This window comes from Capricornis sumatraensis, chromosome 11, assembly GCF_032405125.1.
Source record: "Capricornis sumatraensis isolate serow.1 chromosome 11, serow.2, whole genome shotgun sequence".
In the NCBI taxonomy this organism is placed as follows: domain Eukaryota; kingdom Metazoa; phylum Chordata; class Mammalia; order Artiodactyla; family Bovidae; genus Capricornis; species Capricornis sumatraensis.
In genome coordinates, this window is record NC_091079.1 from 83995286 (window position 1) to 84016719 (window position 21434).

The 21434-nt window shown below is 32.5% G+C and overlaps 1 protein-coding gene across 2 annotated transcripts in view; it reads right to left on the reverse strand.

Moving 5' to 3' along the window:
* VPS13B (vacuolar protein sorting 13 homolog B) overlaps nt 1-21434 on the reverse strand; it is a 779806-nt gene that overhangs the window by 661989 nt on the left and 96383 nt on the right. For both annotated transcript variants that reach the window (XM_068984062.1, XM_068984063.1), the window contains exon 15: nt 13407-13531. In XM_068984062.1, the coding sequence (XP_068840163.1) occupies nt 13407-13531 (125 nt within the window). The remainder of the gene's footprint in view (nt 1-13406; nt 13532-21434) is intronic.

The following is a 21434-nucleotide window of genomic DNA, read 5'->3' on the forward strand; positions in this document are numbered from 1 at the left end:
TAATTTCATAATTGAATCTTTTATACCTAAAATTTGGCAAAGTGTTGAAAGTAACCAAACTAAATCGCACATCAAAATAAACAAAGATTTTACAAGTTAGTAATTGTACTAGAAGGTGAAGTGTTAGTGGCTCAGTCATGTCTGACTCTTTGCCACCCCATGGACTGTAGCCCTCCAGGCTCCTCCGTCCATGGAGTTTTCCAGGCATGAATTCTGGAGTAGGTTGCCATTTCCTTCTCCAGGGGATCTTCCAGACCCAAGGATTGAACCCCAGTCTCCCACACTGCAGATTCTTTACCATCTGAGCCACCAGGGAAGCCCCTAGTAACAGTACTAAGAAAGATACAAATAAAACATCAGATGAAAACATGTTCAGAATCAATTATATTAACTTAAATTTAAGATTCTGGACTAATATCCATATAAAGCTCATTGAGACATTATTTAAAAATTTAAAACATAAATGTTATTTAAAAATCATTCAATCAAAACAAAATTATAGATGAATTAATGACATATTTAGGAGGAAAACATCTTTAATCAAAATAAAGCCTAGATTCACTTCTATTATTTTTCAACTCCCCAAAAGAAATATAAATAAAAATAAACTTATATGGATTTACATAGTATCACTATTCTTTCTGATATGAACAAACTGTTACTTCAAATGCAATTTTGGTCAAAATTTTAACTTGAAATATAAGGTTGTAAATACATTCATCTAATTAAGTCAAATATGCAGAACAACAGTAAAACAATTTTTTTTAAGTTAATCTTTTTTCAGAGTTAAACTACTATGCTTATTGTCACAAAATACATTAGAGTCCCATGATATCTCACATTAAAATCACATTTCTCTTTTCCTATTTTTATTACTCTTTGTAAATTATCTTTTTAAAACAGAAAAAAATGCTCAGTGAAATCAAATAGAGATACATGAAAGTGTGTATATAAAACCCAGCCTCAAAATCCTTTATTATGTAACTGAAAATGCTATTTGCCTCAGTCTCTGGCAGCCTTTTGAGCTAGAGAAACCCAGAAGCCCTAGTGAAGAGAACCAGTCACCTGACAGGTTTGAGTGAAGGATGGAACAGCAGAGCAAGAAACAGTGGGCTGCAAGCTAACAAGCTGCCAGCCAGGCATCCCCTACAAGAATAGAGTCTAAACAGGCCATACCTTTACCATGAGCTAACTGTCCCATCAAAAGCTGACAAACTCCAGGAGGAAGAAAGAGGGACTGAACAGAAGAGAGATTTTTGAGGGGTGACAGAAAGGTTCCATAACTTGATTTTGATGGTGGCTACATGACTATAGGTATCTGTAGAAAATCACTAAATTGTTGTCATATAAAACTGTTGAACTTTGTTGCATTTAAATTATAGTCTAATTTTAAAATGAAAATGTTGCTGAAAATACTGGTATAATTCATATTATAAACCATTAAAGAGAAGTTTATAAATCACATTCTATGTAGCTCTAAAGTACTATGAAAGCTTGCTATGGTTACACAGTATTTCTTGGTGTAACCAGACCCCTAAGTATTTCTGTAATTTTTTAAGTTACAGGAAGTTTATGAGAATAAGACAACAATACTTTGAGAAATAAATTAAGTATTAAAAATTAAGCATTCACCAAACATTATTCTTCCCAAAATCAGTTAAAAGAAAGAACATCATGAAACTTAAAAAAAAAAAGACTAATATCTAAAGAGAGAAACGCCAAGAGTACTCATATCTAAACGCTTGCATTTATCAGACTGAATAAAAACTGAAGATATTAAAGAATGATACATTTAACATATTTCTCTTTAGATGCTAGACTCTAAAAGAATATTGCTTTAGAATATCACAGCTTCACTTATTAAAAAATTAAAGATGAACAAAAAAGGAAACTGAGTTTAGGCAGTTTGCCTGCCTTCTCTTCCTTAAACATTAATGAGACTGAACACATCTGTTTTTTTTCCATCCTCTTCAAAAGGCAACTGATTTTAAAATATTTATAAAATTAATTAAATTCTAGTTTGGCTCATTTTAAGGAGCATTTATTGAAAGTCAACTATATGCTCTTGGGGTATAAATGCAGATGTGAAAAGTAAAACCAGTCAAGATGTAAAAATGATATATAATGACAAGACCACGCATTTTCAAAGTGAGTTAACTTACCTATATCTAATTTAAAAAAAAAAAAGGTGGGGGGGGGGGAGCCCAAGAATACTAGAGTGGGTAGCCTATCCCTTCTCCAGCAGATCTTCCTGACCCTGGAATCAAACCAGGGTCTCTTTACCAACTGAGCTATCAGAGAAGTCACAATTAAAAAAAAAAAAGAAAGAAAATTACCCACTACCAGCTATTCATCTCCCTGAGACAGTCAACTCTGATACGGATTAAATGCTATATTTATGAGTTTTAATACTAATAATCACAGAGCAAGAAGGAATCCAAACACCACCCCCACCTTTATAATTTCCCAAAAATTATGGCAAAGGTTTATGTCTAATAAGATTGAAGAAGAGGCTAATGACACAACATTAGAACATCACAGTTAACAGCGGCAATTGTAACAAGGTTGTGAAACTCCTCATCCAACTTATGAATTTAAATATCTCTGGATAATAGTAAGGATAGTTATTTTTAAGTCTGACTACATTTTACTCAGGTAAAGAAAGCCACACAGAGATGCAGAATAAGAAATAAGTTAGTTGCTAACACATGCTGTGTGTCAATGATGATCTTCAAACCTATTATGGTAAGTAAAAGAAGCCAGAAATAGGACACCACATTTTGTATGATTCTATTTACATGCCAGTAAAGATAAATATATGGAAAAAGAAAGTAGATTAGTGATTACCTATGGTTGGAGATGGGGATTAAATGTAAATGGACATATGGGATCTTATTGGAGGGATGAAAGTGTTCTAAAACTGACTTATGTTAACAGTTGCACCACTCAGTAAAGTTACTAGAAATCACTGGATTGTACACTGAAAAAGCGTGAATTTTATGCTATATGAAGTATACCTCAATAAAGTTTTGTTTTATTTTATTTATAAATTAAATACAAGTTTGCCAAGTTATTTCAGTAAAAGGAGGTTTAAGGACGCAATCTTAACACCAACTTGCAATATACTCATCACTGGTAGAAGGAACTGCTAATTTGGGGACTAGATTCAAACAGACCTAAAACTGAATTCTAGCTTCACTATTTATTTGTATAAGCATTAAGAAGCTAAGGCAAAGAAAGATATGTCTAAAATGTGTACAGTAGTATCTATCTCAGAAGGTTACATGAAGATTAAAGAGATAGTGCATATAAGACTCAGCACTGCTCCTAGCACACATATGCTGTTATTAAGTCTGTGTTATTAAAGTTCTCTCACAAATTTCTCACAGACACATAAGTTGAAAAATAATTCCATACGTGAGTTTTTCAAATACAACTTACATGCAAATTAGAAATACAAGTACTTCCCAATGAATATAAAAAGTAACTGTTAGCATGAGCTGTGATGATGAAGTAATGATATTCTGAAAGTCCTGCCCAAAAAATTAACCTCAGTAATTTGTAATCAAAGAATGTATCTTCACATGAACACATTTATTTTAATACTTTATAATAAAAAATATTTTAATCAGAAAGACTTTACAGATTGCTGAGATATATTTACACTAAACATTATAATGTAGAAAAGTGGAATTAAGACTATAAAGTAAAAATGTAATTAAGTATCTGTACTTATAAACAGGTCTTAAATGCCTTAACATAAATTAACCTCCATAAATACTGGAGATTATATACATGTTAAAATAACTGCTGAGAAATCAAATTTTTAGAAAAGCTAACACTAAGTCCATAATTATCAAATATACTCTACAAATCGTTCAATAATTACTGAAGAATGTTTTCAAAAGCTGGAAAATGGAAAAACAATAGATTCAATTTATTAATTCAATTAGTCCTCATTTATCTGTGAGAACCTATATTTCAGTTCCAATCACCATTTGCTTTACTACTAATTAGATGGTTTTCATTTCAAACATAAATCATATATAAAATTAAACAGAAAAATACTGAATAATGTTAAAATATTAGACACCTCCTTCCAAGGCCCAAAACAGAAAAAAGGACAATTTTATAACTAGATTTTAGTTATATAATATATATATATATATAAAAGACAATATAAACTGCCTCTTAAAGCAGTTTTTCCTCTCCTTAAGATTCCTTTAACATACTGTGTATTCTCTGCTGCTGTATTAGGTAAGTATCTTGCCTATTTTGTTTATTAGTGCATCTCTAGTCAGCGCCCTGCAATGCATACGGCACACAATGGGCATTCATCACTTATCTGTGGGATAGATCTGAATGAATAAATAAAAAACAATCTTTGCACAAAGGCAGATAAACATAGTGAAAAACCTCATTGGTGTTTTTAAAAACTTGTAGCAAATTGGGGAATACTCTTCAAAAACTGAGGAAAACACACATCCTGTCTAATCTGGTCAGCCTTCCCTGCTTTAATCAACTCAATAAAGACAAAAAAGAAAAATTAAGCATTTTTTAAAAGTTAGTAGAAGACAAAAACAGTATGAGCAAGACAAAATAGATTCTAAGAAATATGCAAAGAAATGCTTGATTTATAATAAAAAGATGACTGAATTAACAAAACAGAGCAAGTCACACAACACAGACTCCCATAAGATGGAAGATTAAGTTACATCACGCACAGAGCATCCAGCATGAGTCCACTGTTGTATGCCTGACCTGAGATTCCAGTTCATATAAAAATACAGCACCTCAGTACACAGTATTAGTAAGACCTAACCATTTGCTACAAAGGAAGTTATTACAATAAAAAAGAACAAAATTCAGCCAGTTACCCAAATCAAAAGAAAAAAGCTATAATGAGAACAGTTTGTACTATGAACTTTCCAAATCAAATTTACCATATGATGTAATGGAGAAATTGATCAGATGGACTATTTTCATTGTGATCATGCTTAAGGATCTCTAATGTGTAGGCTAATGAGATTTTTAAAAAACCACACATATTTTGTTTCCTTCAAATCTATAAAATGTGGACTTACTCCTTGCTTAGGGTCTCACAAAATATGACATTCTTGTGTGTCTAAATTTTAGGTAGACCCCCCAAAAAAAAGAGAATTTTCTAAGGAAATTCAAAGTTCACACTCAAAATCAATCTATGAATTGAGCCAAGACAAATGAAGATTGCTGTATGTCTTACTCTCAAACTTCCCTAAGCTTCTTCAAAAGATCCATAAATTTTTTAAGAACTGTATAGCTATTTGAAATAAAGTACCACTTTCAGATGCCATTCATACACTTCAATAAATTTGAATCTTACTTTGATGAAGAAAGTACACTTTGAATTAAAAACCTGTTATCAGCAATGTATGTCGATTTCAAGAGGATGTGACAGAGCTACAAAGCGAACACTGCTAGATCTTTTCAGAGTCTAACATATGAAACCCAGTCTATCCTGAGACAGTTAGCTATGTGACCACACACATCTCAGTGTTCATATCTGCTTGGATTTGTTAAAACAAATTCTCTAGCATCAGATCGTTAAACTCAGTGTTAATCTCTATCACTAAAGAAATAATCTTGTAATCAGAATAAGTGTCTTGGCTGAACTAACTTACCATTTAATAAAGCCTCAAAGAGCTATATTTCAATATTCTCTTCAGTTTCAAATTGAATAACAATGAACAGTAGACCTGTGATAGTATTTTTTTAATGAATAATACTCCCCAAAATAATTTGGATTCCTGCACCATTACCTATTTTTAAAAAGTTTCCATAATTAGTAACTCCCATTCCTAATAACAAAAAGGTGACAAAATAAATATGTATATGGATTTCAAAATATGACATATATATATATGTCAACCCAGAATGGGAACCATGAGGTGTTTATAAATTTATGTTAAAAATAGGTACTAAGATACCAACCTTCTTACTATTTTTAAAAACTTCTGTGTCCTCCTAAAGACTATTCTAAATGAAAGAAAGTAATCAGGTGAATGGTCATTTAACTGACTGTTCATCTATTTTAATTTTGATTCTATTTTGCAGCACTGAGCTTGTCTATAATCTAAAGATTTGTAAATTCTATGACAAGCACTATATCTATCTTTTGAAGAACTCAACAAATATATATCTTTAAAACATGTTTAAAATGAGAAAATTAAACAGAAAACTATCTCCCTATATCACAGAAAGGTATAAAATCATTCTGCAGAAAAACAATTATAAGTAATAATCTCACAAACAGTAAAAGCAAAAAATACTGAAAAGATAAACTTGTAAACAACCCTAACAAATTCAGCTATTTCTTCTCTTCCCCAAATTAGGTAGACTTATTCTAAAGAAACAAAATTAACACTTCTGCTTGCTTAAGCTATACCAATTCTTAAGAAAATATGTGTCAAATCTGAAAGTTAAAATTTCAAACAAAAAGCAAATGATATAAGAGAGATAAACTCAGCTTCTGGCTTTGGAGTTAGCTTAAGGTAGAGACGACTTAACATTAAAAAGCAAGAGTCCAACAGAACTGGAGAAAAACTTTACAAGAACATCTATATAACAGGGGATTAATATACAGAATATATAAGGAACACCTACAATTCAACAATAAAAACTGTCCAATTTAAACATGGGCAAAGGACTTAAACATGTATTTCTCCAAAGATGATTATAAATGGCCAGTAAACACTTGAAAAGATGGAGGCATGTAAGGGGGTTGCATGAAACAGATAAAAGGGATTCAGAGGTACAAGCTTCCAGCTATAAAATAAATAAGTCATGGAGATGTATATAGAGTATAGGGTATACAATCAATAATAATGTAAAAACTTAATATGGTAACAGATGGTTACTAGACTTATCAAGATCATTTCATAATTTAAATGTTGAATCACTATGTTTTACACCTGAATGTAATATAATATTGTATGCAAAATTACTTCAAAAAAAATCTCTAATCATTAGAGAAATGCTAATCAAAACCACAGTGAGATAAATTTCACATTCAATATGATGGCTATTATAAAAAAATGGAAAACAAGAGTTGGTAATGATAGAGAAACTGGAACCTTGTGCATTGCTAGTGAGAATATGATGGTGCAGTCACTGAATACCAATTTCTCAAAAAATTAAACATAGAATTATCATATGATTCAACAATTCTACTCCTATGTATATACCCAAAAGAACTGGAAGAATGGACTCAAACAGATAATTTGCACACTCATGTTCATAGTAGCATTATTCACAATAGCTAAACTGTAGAAATTACCCAAATATCCACTGATGCATGAATAGATAAACAAAATCTGACATTTACATACAATGAAATGCCTTCTCTCTCTCTCTCTCGCTCTCTCCCTCTCTTTTAGTCACTAAGTCGTGTCCGACTCTTGCGACTCCATGGATTATGGCCTGCCACGCTCCTCTATCCATAGGATTCTCCAGGCAAGAATACTGGAGTTAGTAGCCATTTCCTTCTCCAGAGGATCTTCCCCACCCAGGAATTGAACCACAGTCTCCTGCATTGCAGGTGGATTCTTTAACTGAACTATGAGGGAAAAAACGGAATGAAAAAGAAGGAAAAGAAGGAAGGAAAGGAGAGAGGAAGAGAGGAGGGGAAGAAATATAGGCTACGGCATGGATGAACCTTGAAAACTTTATGCTAAATGAAGTATGTCAAATACAGAAGGACAAATATTCAATAATTCCATTTACATATGGTATCTAAAATAGTCAAATTCATAGGGACAGAAAGTAAAATAGTAGTTACCAGGAGCTGAAAGGAGTAACGGAAGTTACTGTTTTAATGGGTACAGAATATAACATTTGTGGAGAGTGGTAATATGAATGGTGGTTAACAGCAGCACAATGATATGAATGTAGTTAATGCCACAGAACTGCACACTTACAAATGGATAAAATGATAAACTCTATGTTAGGTATACTTCACCATGATAGAAATTAAAACAATAGTAATTTTTAAGGTGTTGTGATACACTTGAAAGAACTCTGAATCAAGAAAATGAAAATCAAGTTCAGGTACTGATATTAACTGTGTGCTCATAACTAAGTAATTTGACCTCGCTGGGATTCAGTTTTTCATCTTTGAAATAAGAAGGCTGTAGTAGATGGTACTGGTATTTCTTTTCAGTTAGAAACGTTTCATGAAAGAATATTCCAGACACCAGAAGAACCAAAGCTGAAAATCAGGCTGTTGCCACTCAAATGGAAATAAGAGAGTTAACATCTCAGTTACATCTTACCAGTTACATCTTACATTCTGTCACAGACAATGTTAATCACAAAAGCAGATAGCTTATAAAAAATACAGCTTTGGAAACAAAGGAACAAAAAAGATCTATCTAGAGTAACATTAAAAACACCCAACTCTTATGTCTTCTGTGGCCTCAAACTGGGTAGTTGAGCAAACACTGTTTTTAGCCCTGTGGGATGGGTTACTTACTCTGTTTACTAATAAGTGTAACAGGCATTTTTGTTATACTTGAAGGGCCCAGCTTCCATTAGAGCTAAAAGCACTAATTCATACGGCAGAAAAATGGCTGCTTCAGTTTCTATTTCAGGGAAGCAAATGATCAGTTATCTGCCCCACCTCTCCTCATCGATACCATGAACCTGCTAGCACCAAATCCTGTATTTTCTATTTAACACTGAACTTAAACACAGATTCCACATAAGTATCTTCCTCCCACAAATAAACTGCTCAACAACTTCACTAGCCAAAAACATGATACCTTTGGCATTGGACTAAGAATGGATAATTAGAGGAATCCCTAAACTTGTAAAGAAATATGTATTTTCCCCCATTACTACGAGTATGAAAATGGCTCATGATATAAATCAGCAAGCAATAATTATGAAGAAAGAAGAAACAAGAAAACAGATTTCAATTCAATATAAGAAAGAGCTTTAGAGCTGCCCAACAATGACTATGGCTGCCTCAGAAAGTAGCTAACTCCCTGTGCATAAATGTTCAATCATAGATGACCATAAATCAAAGCTATGCCATAAATATGACTCAGAAATTGACGTAATACCTAATATGTCACCTAACCCTAATAACTCCAATTCTCTGAGATTAGCAGCACAATAATATCTATTTATCATTAATTGCTACCAGGAAAATTCATATTAGCTATACTATCATAACTAGCCTCTCTACATGTGGAAATCTGTATTAACTATAAGGCAAGATAATTAACAAAAGATAATGTAAACCTTCATTCCTTTCAGGTAAGGTAGGGATCAAGGACTTTGGAATTAAATAACCCTCCGTGAGAATCCTTGTCTAGGAACTGTGTGACTTTGGACAAGTTATGTAACCTCTCTGAGCTTTAGTTTTATAAGAGGGAACATCAATCTCACAGGTTGTTAGGAAAGCGTTATTAAACTAATAACCTAACACTCTATAAAAAAGTACAGTATTCTCTTTCAACTCCTACCCATTCTTTAATAACCTGCTTAAAAGTTACCTTCTCCATGACTTTCTAAGCCATTCCAATTTTTCACTGAACTTACAAATTTATTTATGAGTAAGATCACATTTTTGAACCCACAATTATAGGAGAAACTGAACTCAAAACTGTATTATGGTTGCAGTTTAATAAGCTGGATCATAAAGAAATAGGACTAATGAACATTTGATTAGCTCTATAACTATTTTTAAGTGTTCATATGGAAAACGTAGACATCCTCACTTGTGTACAAGCCTGAAGTAACTTTCCAAATTCGTCCCCCACTGTATTCATTCACATATTTAATGAACTAATAACCCTTACTGTTTGACAATGTTGTCACCTAAAAGCCTCTACACCCTAACTAGCCTTTCAAGAATTGGATATCTGACTGGTTCAGCCATTAAAGCCCAATTCTAATGTCTCTTCTCTGAAGTTATTCCTGAGGTCTTAGAGAAATTCTCTCATTTCTTTAAACAAGACATTCTGCTTAAGCCTCAATTTTGCAATTTAATGACAACTGTTTTCACATATGTCTAGTGTCCTTCCCTACTAGATTTTAAGTTTTTATGGTGAGGAGATATCTTTCAACTTCACTATATTATAATTTACTATTTCCTCAATCCTAACACTTAGCACACTGACTATCAAAACACAGAAAAATACTTAATGTCATCAAATGTCCCTTAACACAACTGAAACATCTTAAAGGAAAGGAAAAAATGGCAAAGGAATAAAAAAGAAATTGACACAAACTTTAAGTACTTATTTTTAAATTAAAACTGCAGATCAAGAATGTGTAGATTGTCAGTGTTCATGTAATGTAACACTGTATACTGACAAAAGCCAATAGTCTGAAGTCACATTACACAGGATAGATGAACCTCACAAATTTAAGTATGATTCCATTTACATTAAATCCAAGAATATACGCTATTAGAAATCAGAATAATGGCTAATACTGGAGGAAGATGGAAGAGAGAGGCTTTCGGGATGCTGATATTTTGTTTCTTGAGCTGGTTACCAAGCACTCACTTCAGTTATGAAACACCGTAATATATGTACTTTTCTATAAGATATTAATATTTCAGTCAAAACATTTAAAAGAGTTGAAATATATATCATTTCTCTGTTTTGAGAAAAATGGCAATGCTAAGAATACATCTAAAAGCCTAAAATCGTCATCACTGTAGAAATTTTAAAAATAACTATGAACAGTAGACCAATGCTTAATTCTGCTAGCAATAACAATGCTCATACTTTATTGCCCTTTAATCAATCGCTTACTGCCCTTTTTTAAAAAACTCATAACTGAAAAGAGTCAAGTGAAAATTTAAATTAACTGCTCAAAATTTATCCCATTAAATATTATTGGTCACTGTTTTTGTCACTACATCCTACACATTTCAATCCTGTTCCAAGAAACTAAAACAACTAAAGTTTACCTGATACTAAATAATAAAAAAGCTTTTCTGAAAAGCTTATTTTTATATGTTTGAAAACTACATAATATAGAATGAAAGATACAATATAACCAAAATATCTTGGGAAAAAAATATCTAACAAACTAAAGTTTTGTAATAGCTTGCTCACTGAGATTAAAATATTTTACCATGAATATTTAAATGGAAGATAACCTTTTTTCAATGTTACTTATAATTCACATATTTTTAAAATTACCAGACCTGATTAAATATTATTAGTTTCAAGATTCATATAAAATTAACATCCCAATTTAGAAATATTTTTAAAAGTATAAACTATTTTGCTGACTTAAATAAAATCTAGATTTACATTAATAACATACCAAGTAAAAATTTTTCAGTGTACTATAAAATGCCTTTGTTTCAAAAGCTATGGTCTGTAGTGAATATGCTCTTCTCATTATTGCATGAAATACAAATAGAGCATGATAAATATGCCTTAAGAAATTCTGGAATGTGAATTTTAAAAAACCAAACAGCTTGTATTATCTGAGGAAGGGAGAGACTGTGAATGGGGACAGACTTGACATAATCCTCACTCCCTGCAACCATTAAATGAAATTCTCAGTTCTCCTATGATTTCTATTCCACAGAAGTATTATATGATATATTTTATCTGGTACTTTATATGCTTTATTTACCTAAGATATATCTCTCTGACTTTTGTATTGATTACTTTCCATTTACAGCTGCTAAAAATTATAGTTTATTTTGTATTTGCTAAGGAAAACAACTTGAAGAAACTATTTCAAAACAACATACTTTTGTAAAGCATAGCAAAAAATACCAGTGAAATAACAGAGAAGTGGTCTTAACTGCACAAAAGCAAATCACATCCAAATAAATATTAGCATTCTGTGATCTCATGCTTTTAGTATTTAATTGGAATATTTTCATTCAGATGTCAGCAGATATATCTTAAACCAAATTTGGCAATATTCAGAGTAAAATCCTTAAAATCAGCACACATCCTTAAAATAAGCGTTACCTATTTAAATATTCATCTTTTTTCATACAAAGTCTATAACTCACTTTGGAAATTTTGGCTGCTTTATTTTTAAAAACAAGTATTTTCTACAGTAAATACAGCACTGTATCTAATAAAATTTTAGTGTCATGAATAATAAATCAGTAGATACAAGAATCTATTAAAGTTAATATCAACTGGGACATATCCCATGGTATTTTGTAATAGATCAGAATATATAATTCTTGGCTCACATGCAACATATAAACACCAATACAAAGTTGAAAAGTGCAATCTCTCACAATATAATAAGTGCCATATGAGGCATATGGACGAGGCATAATATGCCATATGAGGCCTAAGGATAAAATTAAACTTAAGAATAAAATCATTTAACTGATTTAATTTATAGAAAAACTGGCTCCAAGACTGTTTACTTTACGTTCTGTATCTTTTCAATTTTCTGAATCAATAGGCAAATTCCTTTGAAAATGTAATCATTTACTTTACAAATTTCATTTTAAAAGTTATATATTATTCAAGGAAATATATCTTTAACAAATCAAGTACTTTAAAGAAGTCAAATCTATTTTTTGAAAGGTATGTTGCTTTTCATAAATAACTAATGAAAATAAAATCCTACAATAATAAGCTTGCTAATTAGGATAAAAAAGCAAAGATGTATTTCAAATAATTGAAGTAATTCATATTTTAAAATATAGAAGTATTTCACTAGTATATAATTTCATATATTTTCATCTTATTTCATACAGTTAAACAATCATTTCTTTAACATTAAAAGCACTGTTTCCGATTGAAGGAAAAAAGGTATGATTAGTAACTACTGACTCTCTTTCTATAAATCTCTTTTAATTCAGGAAGAGCGACCTCCAAATAAAGGAATCCAGTACTAAATGAAAGTAAGGGCTAAAATCAGTTTCTGCCCAAATGCAGTGACTGTACACAGACACATCAAAAATACTAGATTTATGTCATAAGAATAAATGACATAATCACTTTTCTCAGGGGTTAGGAATATACATGAAATTGGTATTTAGTTGAAATACCTTGGTCTTGTTATTAATTTGCAATTTAAAAAAAAATTTTGTATTCTCTCATTTAAAAAAAAAAAAACTTGCCCTTGCAGTTCCTATACAATGTGAAACAGCAACATTTTACTATAGCTGCAACATGGATTGATAGTTATTACCCCAACAACAGTTATCTCTACCACAAGTACTATAAACTAATTGATTTCAGATATTTAAAAGAGATTTCTAACATCAAAGTTTAAAAAAAAATGAAGTATTAACTTCACATATTTTTCTCAAGTTTTATATAAAGCTAATACATTGACATAAGACAGATATGATTGTTTTTTTCCCCTTCTAAGGTAACTGAAAATTATCATAAACTACACTTTAACATAATACTTACCAGCATGTGGGTAGTTTCAGAAGTTTACCATAAAGAGCAGTGCTGAAAGAGGGAACAATTGGTACAGGTAAGCAGTAAGATCCCCTACAATCCAAAGACGTCAGTCCTGCCTGGAAACCAAATATCTGCAACAAAAAGAAAAGACCCAAATGTTCACAGAGACAAAGTTTTAATAAGCACAGGATGAAATACGTCAGTTTCAATTTGCTCTACAACAGCTGCACACTAAATATGTTCCAATGTCTTTTTGCACTTCCCAAACATCAACATTTTCTTTTACTCACTTTGACATTAACTAAATCAGAATTAATAAATTTAAATATAAAGTATTTCTTTCATATCCCTGAGAGATTACTGTTCTTTTGATCAATTTTAAGTTTCATATTTTATCTCTATACATAATTCTCACTTAGCATTTTACAGTCTGCTAAAATGTATGTATTCTGTTAAGACAACTGATTACATTGTACACATCACAGATATTAACATTAATAAATTACTGTTATATCATTTTATGCCTCAAAGAACATTAACTACAACAAAAACAATCTTAAAAGTATTCTGCCTTCAACTTACAGTATGCACACACAAAAGGGATATCCAAATATATCCTAAAAAATGTTACATCTTTTCCCTTTCTTTTGTGAAAAGGATAGGGAAGAGGTTTTTCACCTCAGGAAATTTGGTAAATGGCATGAATTACTTTTTATATGTTTATACTTAAAACAAGTAGATCACACTCCCTAAAATTCCTGAACACTACATTGCCTTAATAGGAAGAATCCATGTAATATCACATTTTACATGAAACACTGCAGAGAACTGAATATGATATTTCTTCTTCCACTATTTTCAATAAAGTAAATGTTTCAAACTGGAAACACACAGAGATACAAAATGAAGTTACTATTTTGAACAACATGCAAAAGCAGTTTAAGCCCAAAGTTTATCTTTCATAATTATTTTTTATTCCTTCAGTTTATAAAGCACTAACTTTCTTACCTCTAGGATTAATATTGGCTCCTAAAATCTACAGAAAAACATATTTAAAATACCTCAATAACCAATTTTCAATATAAACTAATAATCAATTTCTTAGAAAGCAGTATTAAACTACTTTCAAACAGTCTCAAAAAGCTATTGTGCTATCATTTATCAAGTTGACAATGTCAAATCTTTTCCTGTAAAGTCAGTTAGCAATAAACAAAGTAATTTTCTGGAAAACAGGCATCAGAATTTCGCATTTTCAAACAATTTCAAAAGACCTACTTAATTGCTATCAAGAAAAATGAAAGTGATATACCTATTGATTCCTATAAATCCCACTACTAACCAAGATATAAGAAAGTACTGAGAAGAAAAAAGCATGTTTCTAATATTTAACTGGTCAACTTTAAAAATTAAGTCATTCCACACTTACATTCTTTGAAGACTTGCTCTAAGCAACACTACATGCAAAGAACTTCTGGGAACTGTACAGTTTCAGAATTTCACATTTCCTCTGAAAGACCCAGTATTTAAAGGTTTCTGAAACTTATAATTATCAATACTACTTGATACAAAGTATGATTACTAAAACAATGCCCAACTTCCAAATATTTCTAAAGTACAAATCAGGGTAAAACTTTGTCAAACTTGTGTTCAACTAAGAACTCTCTCAAGCTACTTTCTAATAGTCTATAAATGTCCCAACAGTATAATCACAGATGCTATCATTAATGTATTCAGATGGAAACTGGGTGTTGAGGAGATCCCCTGCTGGTTGTTTTCAGAACTGCAAAGGACTTTGGAGAAAGTCCTGCATATTATTCAATAATTTTTTTAAACTTTTACTAAATTTACAAACTACCCAGAGAGGACTCCAGGTAACATTCAAGTATAAACTACAGTGGAAAAGGGCCTATCTACCACATCAAAAATAATTATTTCAAAATAACCAATTTTCAACTCTTTTAAATAATAGCAAAAAGATGCGAAGATTTGCAATACCTATATAACCAAATAACCTCTCAACAACACTTGGTCAAGATTACAAATACTTTATCCAGAAAAGGGAAATCAGCACTGTATGAACTGAGGTTGTTTTCATCAGGACTGCTCATAAATTTAGAAATACAATAAAAGTACTTAACACTGCAAACCAATAGTCTGAGGCAAAAAGAATGTATGAAACAATTAAGTGCAACTACTAATAGAAGTCTCAGCTGAAGGAAATATCAACTTGAGAAAGATGACATATATCACGTTAAATGAAAAGTTAAACATGTACTGCCATCTCTTAAAAAATTCTATTAGAGAACAATTGAACTAAATCACCTCTTCTTAAGTAAGGGGAAAATGAAGTCTAAAAAGCACAAAGGGCTTCTACAGAATGCTGGAAGAGCAATACGATGGTTCATTTGATTTAGCTCATCTTTTAGCTCACAATTTCACTGCTTTACTTCCTCACCCTACCACTTCCTTCCCCTATCCAAAAATATATGGTTGATTCTCCACTTACTCTTAAAGGAAAAAAACAATCTTACCACTACCTCTCCCCTCCAACCATTAGTGAAATTCCATTTCTCATTTGGCATCAGCAAAAATCTTTAAAATGTAGGCTGTAAAATGCTACATTTTTTTCATTGCTTACTCATTCCTTAAGCCCTCTAAATCTAGTTTCTAGTCAGGTATTCACTGAAACAAAAACAAACTTTGGACTGAAACTGACACCTTATGCAGAAAAACCAAGTATTTTCTAATTTTTTTCCAACAAAATTTAAGTTAGGAAACAATAAGTAATAAATTTTTTCATCACCCAGATTTGTTAAATGAATATTGTCATGCTGTCACCTATAGCATTAATGAAATAAAAGCCTTCAGAATACATAAGGGCAAGATTTTAATATTTTCCAAAGAATATAAACAAATGTCCAAGAACCACATGAAAAGAAAACTCAACATCATTAGTCACTAAGGAAATGTATCAAAACCACATGAAGACACCAGATCACAATCATTAAGATGATTAAAATCAAAAAGACAGCAACAAGTGTCAGTGAGGATGTGGAGAAGAACCCTAAGCCACTACTACTGGGACAGTAAAACAATGCAAGAATCCCTTTGAAAAAAAAGTTTGGCAGCTCCTAAAAATGTTAAAGAACAGACAGCTGCACACCAAGGTATATACCCAAGAGTAATGCAACTTGTGTTTACACAAAAACTACACAGAAATGTTCATAGCTATCTTATTCAGAACAGCTAAATATTGGAAATAACAGTGTCCACCAATCAGATAAATGCATAAAAAAATAGAGCACATATCCACACAATGTATTATTCTCTCATAAAAATGGAATAAAGTACTGATACATGAGACAACATGGATGAACTCTGAAAAACATTACGCTAAGTGAAAAGAAGTCAACCACCAAAGAGTGTAGGTGGTATGATTCCCATAAAATATCCAGACTAGGCAAATACATACAGAGAGTAGATCAGTGTTTATAGAAGTATGAGGAGTAAATGGAAAGGAAATACTAATGCTTTCTTTTTGGGGGGTGACGAAAATGTTCTGGAACTAGATAATGGTGATGGCTGCTTTAACTCTGTGAAAAGACTAAAATCACTGATTTCTATTCTTTCAAAAAGGTGACTTTATGGTATTCATGTTACCTCAATAAAGGTAAACCCTCACACTAGTCTCAATGAACCCCATCCCCCATCATGCCTCGATCTTTCAGGAGTTCAGAATGCATTCCGTTCTTTTATTACACATTTATAAACCCTTGATTTCTTTGGAAGGAATGATGCTAAAGCTGAAACTCCAGTACTTTGGCCACCTCATGCGAAGATTTGACTCATTGGAAAAGACTGATGCTGGGAGGGATTGGGGGCAGGAGGAGAAGGGGACGACAGAGGATGAGATGGCTGGATGGCATCACTGACTCGATGGACGTGAATCTGAGTGAACTCCGGGAGTTGGTGATGGACAGGGAGGCCTGGCGTGCTGCGATTCATGGGGTCGCAAAGAGTCGGACATGACTGAGCAACTGAACTGAACTGAACTGATATCTGAACAATCTTTAGCACTATTTTATCTTCTTAATTTACATAAATGGCATCACATTATACATACTATTATGCTTCCTGATATTCCCACCAAAAATTATGCTACAGAGGACTATTCATGTGGGCATTTATAGACCTCAAGTTGTACATATCTGTATATGCAAAAATTTCTCTAAGACAAGGGTCAACTAACTACAGCACACAAGTCAAATTCCAAGCACTGTTTTTGTACTACCTACAAACTAAGAATAAGTTTTATACGTGTACATTTACAACTGATTTGATGATTGGGAACACTAAGTTAGTTTAAACTGCAGTTGGGTAAATGCTATGGGTTTGGGTGGACTCCAGGAGTTGGTGATGGACAGGGAGGCCTGGCATGCTGTGGTTCATTGTGTCACAAAGAATCGGACACGACTCAGTGACTGAACTATCCCAAAAAAAAAGAATTTCATTCTCCTCATTAGTAAAATTATATTACAAAAATAGAGTCCTATCCTGCATTTTTAATTCTGTCAACTCAAATGCATGGAAATTTGTTCTCTTATTATTTACGTACCTATTTGGTATCCTAAATTTTGCCTCATAGCCCACAAAGCCTAAAATAGTATCTGAACCTTCAAAGAAAAGCTGGCCTCTACTACAGTATATATGTTGAAAACTGGAATGTTTGTGTTTTCAAATTTATGAAATCCTTCAAAATCCAAATGATACCACATCCACCAGCCATATATGAAAGCACAATTCCTTGAACTCTCCAGGGAGAGCTCTTTAATTGATGTTAAATATTCACAAATTCAAGAAAGTCAAAGGGGTTTAATCCTACTAGAACCTTCTTGATCTCTGAAGCATTTGCCATAGCTGATCCTTATGAGTAACAAGGCCTCAAATCAGTCACTGTGTTAGTCACTCAGTTATGTCCGACTCTTTGCCACCCTATGTGACAAGGCCTTAAATTTATCTATTTTTCTATAATTTACAGAATGCTTTAACTAATGTATTTTTTATATGCTTCAAACCTCAGATGCCTTGCAAGGTCTTAGCTACTTGATTCCACACATATTCAAAGATGGGTTTAGCATTTAAATAAAGAGGACTTGCTAAATAAAGAGGACTTGTTAAGATATATGAAAGTTCCATCTGTATGTTTCCTTCCATGCGAACTCTCTCAATTAATATATGTCATTACATGAAGGGGGAAGAATCTACTATCCTGTCACATAGTCAATACATTCACATTTACATATACACATTAAAACTTAAGCATGAGTATTTAATTGAAAATTAGAGTTTAAAATCCCAAACACATGAAATAGACATTTAAATCCTTCACTATAGTTTTTTAAGACTGTAATAGTGAAATTAAACTTTGAAAACGTCTTCAAAGCTTATAGTAATCATCCCAAAGTAACATGAACTGCTATAAACTTTATAACAAATTGGTATTTTTAGCCAGTTCCAAATAGTCACAAAACTAAAAGCCTTTACCAAATCCTTAAAGTTTTAAAATGTACTAGTTCACTGAAGAAGCATTAGAAATGCAATTAAATTTTTTTAAATGCAATCAAATTATTAAGATTCAAGGCTTTATTTTTTAGAGTATTCAAAATTCTTAACATCAGTGAAAAGTTTTTCTACATATACTATGCCCAACACTAACTTCCTGGGACATTTAACTTTTCCATTACAGCTGGAGTCTGACTAAAATATAAACGACAACTAGATAAAAAGGGAGTGAAGACCTTTTCCCAAAACATAATGTTATCTGGACTACACTTTAACTTTTACAGTTCTCTGGAAGTTCAAGTGAGCATTTAATATATTACCAATAACTTTTATGTCAGCATGAATGACAATCATATTGGTGACCAATAGCTTTGGTAATGATTTTCCTCAAGGATGGGGCATGCCTAACTCATTTTTAATGCTAAGTATCTGCAAAACAGAAAAAACTCAGCATTTACCAAATGAATGATCCCATGTAAGTATAATACCTTGGAAAGAACTGCCCAAAATTAGACTTGCTTTGATAAAACAGGGCAGATACTCTTAAAAATATAATCTGATATTCAAGTTGTGCCAATACACCTCAGTGTATTAATTTTGGGAATAAATAAAAAAGTACAAGTGTAATATATTCTCTATGTATATAACTTTCACTCTCCATATGACATAAAACACTTGTAATAGATCATTAAAACAATGGCACCTAAAGAATCATACTATCCTGTGTCTACACCTCTTTGAAACATAATACTGTCAACTCCTCCATCAAGGGAGTAGAATTTCCTTCTCCAGCATCTTAAAAATCAGCTTTGCATAGATATCTAAAAAATGTGTTTTCCCATTATGCATGGTTTGAAAACAGTCAAATTTTGATGTCTTAAATTTAAATATGCCTGTAGGTGATATAAAACTAATATCTTTCAATTGGTTTCTCTTTATACAGACACATATTTAAGAACTTTAAAACATCAAAACTATCAAGCATGAACCAATAAAGTCAAAAGTCCATTTTTGCAGTCCTCTAATTTTCATACTTTACATTAGTACTTATTCTTGAATTCAGCTTGGCATAGTTTCCTTTAGCCCATAAAACAGAATTAAGTATATACACTCTCTACTTACATTACATATATCTGTTTGCTTAGTAAAAATACTTATTACTCAAAATCTGAGTTTACCTATTTGTAAGTACCTATGCTGTGAAAGTGCTGCACTCAATATGTCAGCAAATTTGGAAAACTCAGCAGTGGCCACAGCGATGAAAGTAATGCTCAAAATTCTCAAAAGCCAGGCTTCAGTAATACATGAACTGTGAACTTCCAGATGTTCAAGCTGGTTTTAGAAACAGCAAAGGAACCAGAGATCAAATTGTCAACATCTGCTGGATCATCGAAAAAGCAAGAGAGTTCCAGAAAAACATCTATTTATGCTTTATTGACTATGCCAAAGCCTTTGACTGTGTGGATCACAAAAAATTGTGGAAAATTCTGAAAGAGATGGGAATACCAGACCACCTGACCTGCCTCTTGAGAAATCTGTATGCAGGTCAAGAAGCAACAGTTAGAATGGACTGGTTCCAAATAGGAAAAGGAATACGTCAAAGCTATATACTGTCACCCTGCTTATTTAACTTATATGCAGAGTACATCATGAGAAATGTTGGGTTGGATGAAGCACAAGCTGGAATCAAGATTCCCAGGAGAATTATCAATAACCTCAGATATGCAGATGACACCACCCTTATGGCAGAAAGTGAAGAGGAACTAAAAAGCCTCTTGATGAAAGAAAGAGGAGAGTGAAAAAGTTGGCTTAAAGCGCAACATTCAGAAAACTAAGATCAAGGCATCCAGTCCCATCACTTCATGGCAAATAGATGGGGAAACAGTGGAAACTGGCTGACTTTATTTTTCTGGGCTCCAAAATCACTGCAGATGGTGACTGCAGCCATGAAATTAAAAGGCGTACTCCTTGGAAGGAAAGTTATGACCAACCTAAACAGCATATTAAAAAGCAGAGATATTACTTTGCCGACTAAGGTCTATCTAGTCAAGACTATGGTTTTTCCAGTAGTCATGTATGGATGGGAGAGTTGGACTATAAAGAAAGCTGAGTGCCAAAGAATTGATGCTTTTGAACTGTGGTGTTGGAGAAGACTCGAGAGTCCCTTGGACTGCAAGGAGATCCAACCAGTCCATCCTAAAAGAGGTCAGTCCTGGGTGTTCATTGGAAGGACTGATACTGAAGCTAAAACTCCAATATTTTGGACACCTGATGCAAAGAGCTGACTCATTTGAAAAGACCCTGATGTTGGGAAAGATTGAAGCCAGGAAGAGAAGGGGACGAAAGAGGATGAGATGGTTAAATGGTATCACCAACTCGATGGACATGAGTTTGGGTAAACTCTGGGAGTTGGTGATAGACAGGGAGGCCTGGCATGCTGTGGTTCATGGGGTTGCAAAGAGTTGGACACGA